General features: G+C 35.3%; 1 protein-coding gene across 8 annotated transcripts in view; it reads right to left on the bottom strand.

Moving 5' to 3' along the window:
• Positions 1–12228, bottom strand: part of LOC110026824 (ATP-dependent DNA helicase homolog RECG, chloroplastic) — a 173528-nt gene that overhangs the window by 140336 nt on the left and 20964 nt on the right. For 7 of the 8 annotated variants that reach the window (XM_020727980.1, XM_020727974.1, XM_020727978.1 and 4 more), the window contains 2 exons: positions 4390–4953; positions 4183–4295 (listed from right to left, as the gene is read on the bottom strand). In XM_020727980.1, the coding sequence (XP_020583639.1) occupies positions 4183–4295; positions 4390–4953 (677 nt within the window). Of the gene's footprint in view, positions 1–4182; positions 4296–4389; positions 4954–5344; positions 5423–12228 lie in introns of all 8 variants that reach the window. The other variant, XM_020727982.1, reaches the window with a different exon arrangement.

The raw sequence follows: 12228 nt of genomic DNA, 5'->3' as shown, positions 1-12228 counted from the left end.
ATGACCACACTCAAATGATATGGGTCTACATTTTAAAAGATAAATCGGAGGTTGTTGTAACTTTCCAAAACTTCTACACATTTATTTTAACTCAATTTAAAACTCTATTTAGGTTCTTCTAAATAACAATGGTCGTGAGTTTTTCAACTCTATTTTGGGTGATTTCTTGGTAAATAAGGGCATCCTCTACCATAGTTCATGTACGGACACCCCTCAGCAAAACAGGATAACAGAGAGAAAAAATAGTCACCTTAACGTTGCTCGCACAATTATGTTTCAATCCAATGTCCCTAAAAGATTTTGGAATGATGTCATTCTTACCGCCACCTATCTCATAAATAGAATCCCCTCTGAAATTCAATGGTTCAGAATCCCCCCGGTCGTCCTGATATCATGCTTCCCTACCAATCGAGTCTTCTCCACCTTAGACCCCAAGATTTTTGGGTGTATTGCTTTTGTTTGAAAGACTGCCCCCAATTGGAGTAAACCTGATTCCAGATCCATAAAATGTATCTTTCTTAGGTACTCCGTCACTCAAAAGGGGTATCGGTGTCTTTATCATACCACTAACAAAATTTATGGGAGTGTTGATGTCTTCTTTTTTTTAAGAGTTCCCTATTTTCCTGGCTTGTCCCCAAGTGAGGGAAGCTTGGGTTCTTAGACACTATTCCTTATCCTACTCTAGATGTTTCTCCCATTAATCTTGTCACTAAAGAGTCCTCTGTTTTGATGAGTGTACCATTTGGTCAGTCCCCTGATTCGGTAAGTGCACCATATTTGGCTGTTTTTCCCATTATTCCTGTCTTAGAGGAGTCCCCTAATTTCGTAAGTGCACCATCTTCTCCTCTCACTATCTGTGTCTACACTGAGCACACTCGTTCCAATGCTCTACTCTTGAACTTGCTACCTCCTTACAAGACCTCGACTCCACTCTGGTGACAACCTCAGCACAATCCTCCTCTAAAAGAGGAGAGTTCTCCGAGTAAGGTGTGCAATTAGACATGTTCCCTCAATTCTATGACAAAACATATCTCTTTCAGCAGCTTATCGTCAACCTACAGAGCATTTGCTACTGTCATGAAGAACCATCAGATCTCAGTTACTGCTGAGGTTGCTCTTGCTGATCCAAACTGGAAAACGGTAGTAATGGAGGAGATGAATGCTCTTCGGCAGAACCATACATGAGAAGTCGTTGATTTTATTCATCATAAGAAATTTGTGGAGTGTCGATGGATTTTCAATACCAAATTCAACTCTGATGGATACTTTGAACGCAATAAGGCACAGTTGGTTGTTGAATGGTACTCTCAGACCTACGGAGTTGTCTATGAGGAGGCATGCGCTCTAGTGACCAAAAATAATATTCGGGTTTTATTTTCGAGAAATTATTCCATACAGAGCACTTACGCAGCTCTACGTACGGACTTCCATCGAATTATCTACTATTTAAAACGTACACCGGCCTCAAGTTTGTTTTTCTCAGTCTATTGTTGTTTATACAGATGTTGATTGGGTCAGATCGGTTCATGATCGACGTTCCATTTCAAGTTATTGCTCATTTGTATGGGGAAATATTGTCACGTGGAAAATTAAAAACAATCTATGATTGCCCGAAGCAATGCTGAAGATGAATTTCGGTTCATGTTCTTAGGGATCTGTGAAGCCCTCTAGTTAAACAAACTTTGTATGCAAAACTTCGTTCCAGTGCAGTTATTCTGTAATAATAAGGTCGCTATCAGCAGTGCTCATAATCCAGTCCAAAATGATCGCACCAAACAAGTGGAGAATGACACTTCATTAAGAAAAAGATTGAGTCCGAGGAAATTTGTGTTCCTTTTGTGTCCCTCAGCGGTCAACTAGCAGATATTTTCACCGAGAATCTTCCTCGCCCTTTGCTTGATGACTTCAAATCTAAGTTGAACATGATTGACATAAATGCTTCAACTTGAGGAGGAGTATTAGATTTATTATATTTATTGGTTTTCCATAATTGTTACATTTATTAATCTCCATTATTCTCCATTATGTAGTTTCTTTTTTATCATTATTCTGATTTTAATTCTTTGATTATTTTTTTATTTCTTTCCTTTTCTTGAGTTCATTGAAATTGGATTTAAATAGTCCTCTTCATTTTTTTTCTCTTTGTATCTATGAGAGATATATTGCTTTATTCTCTAATCTAACTATATATGTGTGTGTGTGTACATATGTGTATATATACATATATATATATATATATATATATATATATATATATATAAAAATAAGTTTGTTATCTGGTTCCGCTCATAAAACTAGAGGAAGAGACAGGACTAAACTGGCGCGTCTCTATCTACTGTTTTCTGCATGTTTTAAATTTGTTTTTAATTTTATTTGTCTATCGCTACCTTTTGTTGGAATTTTTATGTACTTGTATCGTATGCGTAGGGTGCTTCTTTGGGCTCTTCTCATATAAACTTTATGTATCCTTTTATATTTCAATAAAATCAGTCGTTGGCTTATATATGTATATATATATATATATATTTGATGATTTAAATTATGCACTCATTAGTATTGATGATTACCATGAACATATTTGAATATTATAAAAGTGCATTTATGTTTTGTGACAATCTAAACAAATTATTTTTCTTCTCGGTCAATCCTGATTAGCACAGTTAGGAGAGGAGATGGTGGAAAATGCATGTAACCCGCTTGTCAGCGTGGGTTATATCCCATGCTAATATGAGATGATGATCAACATGGAGCTTGACACAATATAAAAAAGGAATACTTTTTTACGGACATGTTACAATGGCAAACCTAAAGTGACCAAGGAAGTCATTCAAAACTAGAACAATATCAAATGATGAATTCTGTCAATAAGGTATGAAACTTGCTATCTTAAGCAAAGAAGAGAATAAATATACATGTGAAAAATTAGTTTCATAGCCTCTGAGTGAATTATTTCTCGAAAACATAAAATTGCAAAATTGAGTAAATCTGTCATCCGTTAGTTTAAAAAAAATAATCACAATTACATACACACCGCCCGAATCATTGCTATTTACAAATTAAGCACCCAGGAGATTTTTTGAACCGCAAAACCGATGCATTTAGATGTGTCATGGTCAAATTATTGAGAATTTGATAAAATGAAAAATATGGCTTGGGGTTTTAGGATAAACTTTGATAATTGAGTGACAATTTAAAAAATAGATGAAAGAGGGTGCTTGATTTGTAAATAGCAATGTTTTCCATTGTGATAAAATTTTGATATTTGAGTGACAATTTGAAAAATCGATGAAATAGGGTGCTTGATTTATTAATAGCAATGTTTCAGATAATTTGTATGTAATTGCTAAAACAAACAATTCTAATGATTCAAATGCATAATTTAAGGAAAAAAGTTTTAAAAGGAATTAATCATTTCAAGAAACTTCTATTCATAAACATCTATTATCACACCAATCCTACGAAATAATCATTTCATCGAAGACATTAATGGCGAAAGAACTGGACTAGCATTAGAGCTTCAACGCAAACGCAAGTGCAAAGGATTAATGCTAAGAGAAGCAGATGTAGAAAGTGTTGTACATGAGGCTATGAGTCTAAGATTAATAGCAAACAACAAAGAGGAAGGCACAAGTGACAAAAAACAGGAAAAGTAAGGTCAGATGTGTAAGTTGGATCACAATGGGCTAAACTTTACAAGCAGCCAAAGAAAGAATGAAAGGATTCCGTGCCCTCTAGTAGCATAACTAAAAGCTTGCTGTGAAACCTGTTTAACATAGAAGTATTTTTACAATTCAATCACGTAAGGAATTCAGGTTGTATAGGCGATTAGTGTATTAATTGTTTAGTGTAGAAAAGAAATCAAATGTCTAAAAAACTTTTTCTTCCGCTATGTTACATATCATTAGCAAATCTTCCATGCACATTTAATATAATTCAAAATCATTAAAAGAAGCAATATTCACTCTATTGTCATAGTTGCTTCTTCTTTTATTCTTATACAATAGCTGCGTGTCAAAAGATGATGTTGCAAACTGGTCTCAGAAAATCCTCTTAACTAATTTCTAGCCCATCCTTCAAAAATTGATCGGGAGCATATATATTGTGCACAATAATAAATAAACAAAAAGATAAATAGCAACTATTAACCCAAAGCCAACAATACATTAGTTCTGAATGGCTTACCTAGAAGAAGATATCATCCCAACAAAGATTTTATAGGCCCCGTCATCAATTTCACCTGGAGCATTTTCAGGGTCCGCATAGGTTCGAGGAAAATGGTGTAGAAGCTTTCGCACCTGTTGGAATTAAAAGCAAAATCAAATATTAGAAGGATTAAATCATAAAATGTAGCCTAGAATTTAATTCCAATCAAGAGAAAAAAGGTCCAACCGTGTGGAAACCACATTCTTCAAGCCTACGGCACTGTCTATGGGTTGTATCTGGAATAATCTTAACAGTCGAATCCAGAGTTGATTCAAGATATACTTCAGTATTTTGTGGTTTTGATTCTGCAATTAAACAAGTTTTATTGCCACTAAACTGAACTAATTCTGCTCCACTGTCCACATTTACTGCTGGAGAATCATGGAGCAATGTGGAGAAATTATGCTCATTACAACTTATAGTTGGCAGCTGAGGTCGAAGGAACTGGCATGCATCATTAAATTCAATAGCACTAACTTCATTAGTTTCTTGTGCCTGCTTTCTAGTTGCAGTATCAGGAAAGTTTCTTCTACCTTCCGTTAATAAAAGTGTCAGTTGGCTATTTTCCAATGGAACCTCGTTATATAGTTTAACAGGTGATGAATCACCAACGGTGATGCAGGGAAATCTTGCATTAGCTAATGCAAAATCAAATTCTTCCTTCATGCCATTCAAATCAAAAGATTCATCCCGCAATCTTTCTTGCTCAATAACGTCATCCATGTTGTTATAATATGTCAAAGCTGAAACCTACAAAAAATTTGACATGTTTCAAAAGAATGAGAAGTTATCCAAGTCCAAAAAATGAAAAAAATGTAGTTTATTGCATAGAACCCAAACCACACTGAAAAGGCAACCGTTGGTCAACAAGGAGGAACAAATATGGAAAAAAAGTCAATACAGTAAGTTTAACATATGAAACATTAAGATAATAATCAATTTCTAAAAAATGTATAAATTTAAAAAAGCTAGAAAAAATATCATTGAAAATCTTCTCAATTCATCCCTACAACCAACTAATGTTTTACCAAAACGCAATCATGAATGCCTGGTCACAATCAACCCCGAAGATCAAATGTAGTGTACATCAAAAATAAATCTGAGAAGGAAACAAAAGGCTAATTCTCAATGGCATGATCACCTGTAGTCTTTGAGCATATGACAGGATCTAGTCAGCATTGACAATGTGGACTAGTAATATGCTGAGTGGGCGAAGAAGCTGCCGGAGGAAAGAAGAGGTGCAGGTTAAGCTTCAAGATCAAAAAGGAGAAGATTGTGGCATGCTTCTGCAGAGAAAACAAACCATAACGACCCAAAAGTGGGCAAAGAGTCACAAAAAAATAAGAGAAGTAAAATATATTCTCTTAACGTCAACACCATGTGAACTGGTATATTTCATGGTTAATAAATTCCATGACCACATAAAGTTGGAGAAAACTTTCTACTCTATAGGACAGCCGAGGAGTATGGGAGGCTGCACCTGAAACCTATTATAGAACAAAAATTTGTTTATAGTTATTTGAGAATGAGACCACACTATATGATCTACATCAAGGAGAATTGAATGTGACTAAATAATTTAAAACACTCACATGTTGTTGGCTGCAGCTAAACTTGCATGAGGTTTGTTCCTGGAATGACTATACCTTGCAAAGCAGAATTACTAAATAAAAAAGAATCATCAAATTCCTCTTTGGCCTTAATAAATACATAGATGATATCAAGAATAGAATCATGGGAATTAAACCCATCCCTACCATTCGTGAGGCCTTTGCAAAAGTTTGAAGAACAACAACACAGCCTTAATCCCACTATGTGGGGTCGGCTATATGAATCATTTTTCTCCATTGCATCCTATTTAGTGTCATATTTTCATTTAGTTCTAATAAATTAAAATCATTTTTTATACAATAAGCCCAAGTCTTCCTAGGTTTACCTCTATCTTTCTTAACATAAGTTGAATCTAAAACATCTACTCTCCTAATCAAATCATCAGATGGTAGATGTTTAATAAGACCAAATCATCTAAGACGACTCTCTCTATTGCAAAAGTTTGAAGGAGAAGAAAAAAGTTGATGATGACAAACAATCACCACCCCACCAACTATTGAAGAATAAGCTTTCTACACTCAAAACTCCACTGAGAAAAACAATCCCAAAAAAGGACGGTCTTGGTGAGACCATTGTAAAAAACCTGATCATGGAAGGAAAAATGTTAAAAATTACAAGACAAACATGAAAATTGAAAGCCACCAAATGGAAGATATGATAGGAAGAACCATGCAACTGTTTTTGTCACAATTAACAACAATTTAGAATTTAGTCCGTTCACCAGGGAGCAAATTGACGCATTGCAGAAAACGTTCAGTAATAGTTCTAGTTTTGGACAAACATCATAATCCTTTGCCGAACAACCTATTAAACAATTAGCACACCAAGGTATTTTATCCCATGCTTTAGTGTCCACAGAAATAAATTAAAATATTGGAAAGTTGACTCTGAAGCCTCAAATCATTTGACGAGAGACATCAACGTATTCAAAAATTAGAACCCATGTATCAATCACTATGCAGTTCGAATAGTTGATGATTCATTTTCACCGATATTAGAAATTGAATCAGTCAAATAGATAAAGGATCTCCATCTCTACTCTATTATTTATGTCCCTAAACTAAATTGCAACCTACTCTCAATCAGCAAACTTACTCATGAATTAACATATCACTAACTTTATTTCAATTATTACAATTTCAGGTTGTGAATTTGAGGAAAGCGATTAACATTGTTGGGATGCATAATGGTCTATAGTTGCTCAAAGAAAAAAAACTACATTAGTATGCTATGTCATCTGTCGAATTGTATTTCTGAATCCAGTTCAAATTCCGTCATTATAATTTTAGTTGAAAGTCAAGTCATATAGATGCATTATCATCTTGATCATCCAAATTTTGTAATGAAAAAAATAATTCCACATTTATTTATCACTAGAAAATTTAAACTTCAGCAATGTAAAACTTGTCACCTTGCAAAACAAACGAGACATGTGTACTCTAAATTACAATACAAGTTTTCATATCTTTATTTTTGTAATTCACAGTGATGTATGGGGACCCTAACAAGTAAATAGTATAAATGGGGCGATGGTTTCTATCATTCATTGATGATCACACACGAATAATATGGAGATTCCTTGTGAAAACAAATCTAAAATAGCCATCATATTTCGATCCTTTCATTCCATGACTCGCACTCAATTTTGAAGCAAAATTCAAATTCTTAAAACTGATAATGCTAAGAAATATTTTAATCACATCCTTAGTCCTTATTTTTTCAAGTATGGTATTATCCATATAAGATTTGTTTTTGGACACTCTTCAGCAAAATGGTGTCAAAAAAAGGAGACGAACATTTATTTGAGGTGGCCCATGTCATTATATTGTTTAATCATGTGCCAAAATTTTTTTGAGGCGAAGTCATTCTCACAACCATATATCTCTTCAATAGGATGTCTACTCAAGTCCTAAAATTTCAAGTTCCCGTAATATTCTCATGAAATCCTACCCACACATTCGCACTTTTTCTTGTGACTTACCATTGAAGGTTTTTAATTGTTTTCTCTTAGTTCACATCAAACAACAGCACCGTATCGAATATGATCCCAAGTCTCTCAGATGCATCTTCCTTAGTTACTCATCCAATCAAAAATGGTACAAATGCTACTCGCTAACCACTAGAAAAATATATAACTATATGGGTGTCATCTTTTTTCGAGAATCAATCATATTTTCCCAAATTTAAAATTCAAAACAACTCGAGGGTATATCAAATTTGAGATTTTTCCAAGATATGCAAATCATTTTACCTTTAATTGAACTAAATTTTATCCCCCAAGCAGCTCCACTTAAAGAACCAAACTCTGTCATAGAAACAATCCGACTAAAAAGAATGATTCAAAAGAAATTATCAGACTAAAAAGAATGCAATTATCTCTACTTCATTCAAAAAGACAAAAATGATAAGAAATTTCGTGCCTACACCAGAAGATGGACCACTAAGCATGTAGAGGCACTATAAAAACTCAAAACTGTCAAGAGGCAAAACCAAGGCCTCTAAATAATCATAATGGTATGAATTTTCGCAACTCATGACTCTCTTACATCGAAGGTTTAAAATTGTAATTAACCAATTGCACAGATCGATGGTATCTAAAGGTGCACTGATCATCCATTTAAAAGATATGTAGCTTATGAAAGTTACTAACATCTTACAGAACTTTTGTGACAAGCCTTAAGTGTGCAGGTTTTCAACTCTACCAAGAGACTCTAAAAGTTCCAGCATGGAAACAAATTGTTGAGGAAAAAATTCGAGCTCTAGAAAAGAATAACACAAAAAACTTATAGAGATGTCTCATGGAAAAAATCTTGTATGTTGCAAATGCATATTCACAGTCAAATACAAAGGAGATGCGGGTATATAGAGATTTAAAGCCAAATTGGTTGCCAAGGGCTTCACGAAGTCATACACAATTGACGATCAGAAAACATTTACATATGTTTGCCAAAATATGGGGGGTTTTACTCTCTTTCAGTAAATCAAGATTGGTCTTTATACCAAGTTGAAGTTAAAAACAACTTCTTGAATGGTAAATCTAATGAATAAGTATATATGATTATACCTTGGGCTTAAAAGATTGGTCAAACAACAAGTTTGTTTGGAAATTAAAGTCCTTATATGGCTTGAAGGAATCTCCTCATACATGGTTAGCAAGCTTGTTGATAGAGCAATTACAAATGAGTATCATCAGTGTCAAGCTGATCATAAATTGTTTGTTAAATCCAATCCTAGAGGCAAAATTGTTAATCTCATACCATATGTAGAAGATATTATCTTGACAGATAATGATTCAAAAGAAATTATCAGACTAAAAAGAATGCTTGCAACAGAATTTGAGATAAAAGATCTAAAAATTTTCATATCCCAAAGGAAGTACGTCTTAAACCTATTAAGTGAAACTAGCATGCTTGGTGTAAACATGCTTACACACCAATGAATTACAACAAAATGATGAATAGAAGTGAAGAAAACAGTCTAGTTGAAAAAAAAAATCAAAAACTAGTGGGTAACATATTTTACCTATCACACACAAGACCTGATATTGCATGCTCTGTCAATGTAGTAGGCCGGCGCATGGATAATCCAAATGAGAATCATTTGGAAATAGAGAACAGAATCCTAAGATAGTTAAAGATGACTCATGGATACAATTTGCTCTTCAAAAGAACTTACAAATTGTGAGATTAAGGTTTACATAGATGATAGTTGGGCAGGAGAGCAACTAATAAGAAATCAACAGCTAGATATTATCATACATTTAGAACAATCACATCACATGAAGAAGCAAAAAAACAAGTTGTCTCTCAGAATAGTGTGGCATATGAATATCATGCCCTTGCACTAGGAATATATGAGGGAATGCAAATTCCAAGGCCATTATCAGAGCTTAGATTGAGAGGAAAGACACACTTAAGATGTCTGGTGATAGCCAAGCAGCTATTAGTATGGCAAAAAATCTTTTGCAACATGACAGGACAAAACACATTGAGATGGGCAGACACTTCATCTCAAAAAAGTTTAACAATAGAATTGTTCACCTTAGTTGTGTTCTCATACAACTTCAAATTGCAGATATTCTCACCAAAGCACTACCAAGATCAAACATGAAGAATTGAAGTCCAAGCTTGGTTTGTACAATATATACAACTCAGCTTGAGGAGCGAATATTACAAAAACCAAGCGTAGATGCGGACTTTGAGTAATTTTGGGGTGTTATTGCACCTCAATATCAACCCCAATACCCCTAAAATACCACCAATATCACCCCAGCACCATGTCAATAGCACCAATCCGCACGCAATATTTTTCCCAGCTTAAGGGGGGAGTGCAGAAAAGTACCAATCAACATGCTTAATCAGGAAGAAATTTATTTCTTTCACTTAGAATATATTTCACTGATAGTTTTTATTTTTATTTTAATGTACTATTTTTCTATTCTTTCCAATTTGGAGGGACTCCTATTTCATTTCCTTTCATTAGATATATATATATATAAATATATATATATATATATGGCATCGGCAGTGGCACGCTCTGCTAGGGTTTCCCCCAATGGCGATTCCCGGCGGTGAATCTCTCGGCTTCTTCCCTTCTCTTCAGTGTCTCCCACGCAACGTTCACGTAGCTACAACTCTAGTCTCTCTTATTGAAGTTGATCGCTCCCTGTCGTCTCCGTAGTCGACGAGGATTGCTCCTGTCGTCATCGTTTGATTCCATTGACAACGACGCTATTTCCCACAGTTGTCTCCCGTAGCAGACGACCTTTCGTCTTGTGGCCATCTCCTCGCTCGCTCCAGAGGAAGCAAGCCCGAAAGACAGCGCCTAAAGCCTACTCGTTTCCTTGCGACCCGCCACACAGTTTTTCTGACTGTGACAATCTTGTGAGGGAGATGGTCTCGACGCTCCGTTCCTATGCAAATGCCTTACCGACATCTTTCCCATTCTATTTTAGTTTCAGAGTCTGGTTTTGGTATCGGTAAGACCTGCAATATTCCACAATCTTTCCACGAGGCTCTTGAAATTGGTGGTGATCACACTTTTATTAAAAAGCTTGGAAAAAAAATGGGAAGTCTGCTCTTATTCTCACTGAAGTTGAAACCAGTGCTCTCGCGTCCTCTTGGCGTTTTGCTCTGGTGGGGAAATTCTTTTATGATCACTTAAAACTGGAGATTATTCGAAAAGAGTTTGATGTTATGAAACTATTGGGCAGTTGGAACATTAGTCTACTTAACGATCGGCATATACTTATTCAGTTATCTCACAATGACGATTACACTCGCATTTTCTCTCGAAAGTTATCAAGATCGACAATCGTTTTATGAAAATTCTGAAGTTGACTGTCGATTTTGATCCAAAAAAAGAGTCCCCTATCATTCCTGTTTGGATAAAGTTTCTTGGGTTAAAATTACATCTGTTTAACATGGAAATTCTCTACTCTTTAACAACTACTTACGATAAATCTCTCAAGGCGGATAGTCTTATGCTTGTCGTCATCAGACCATCTGTGGCTTGTGTGTTAGTTGAAAGCGACATCACTCAACCAGCTCTGGATGAGATATGGATTGGCACGATTCACAACGGGTATTGGCAAAATGTTGAAATAGAACAACACCCTCCTTATTGCTCTCATTATAGTACGTTTGGCTACATTTCTATTATTTGTTATCGCTTGCATCCTCATCTAAGACCGAATATCGCTAAAGATCAGCCACCTACCATCCTTGCTGAGAAAATGCAACCTACCATCCACCTACCATCCTTGCTGAGAAAATGCAATCTGATCCTCTTTCCAACATCGCAGTTCCAAATGAAAAACTCCATACTACAAGCACAGATTCAAATGTGCTGATACCACTTACTCTTATTGAAGAAGACCCACTTACATGTCAAGACACACGAGAGTGCTCCTTCTATCAGATAAAAGATTAGTTGGTACAACAAGTAGTTGTTTCTAATGTTCAACAACCCACACATATCACACATATCCTGCACAGCACACTTCAGACCATTCCGCTGATCAAGTGAGTGAATCTTTGGATGATGAATGACAGGTCTACACGAGGAAGAAGAACGGAAGATGACTCGAACTAGGAAATCTATTGCACGATACATTGGTTACTACTAGCAATGGCACTCATCTGACCAATTTATTAGTTGGCTCCTTCCCTAGAACTAGAGACAGAGGCAAGGAAAAATTAGGTCGCTCTCCAGCTACCTGATACTCCTATTTTGGCACTTTATGATTTTTTATTTAGATCTCTTATGTATTTTGTTGTATTTTCTCTTTTCTGGAACCATTTGATATGGTGGTTTTTGTGTGAGCAGGGTGTCATGTTAGGGACCTCCCACAAAATCTATCTGTACCCTACTTTTTATTTAATATAATAGCCTTTGGGTTTTCAATATATATAT

This window comes from Phalaenopsis equestris, unplaced genomic scaffold (genome assembly GCF_001263595.1).
Source record: "Phalaenopsis equestris unplaced genomic scaffold, ASM126359v1 Scaffold000402, whole genome shotgun sequence".
NCBI lineage: Eukaryota > Viridiplantae > Streptophyta > Magnoliopsida > Asparagales > Orchidaceae > Phalaenopsis > Phalaenopsis equestris.
Note: the sequence above shows the minus strand (reverse complement) of the source record. Positions and strands in the feature narration are given on the sequence as shown.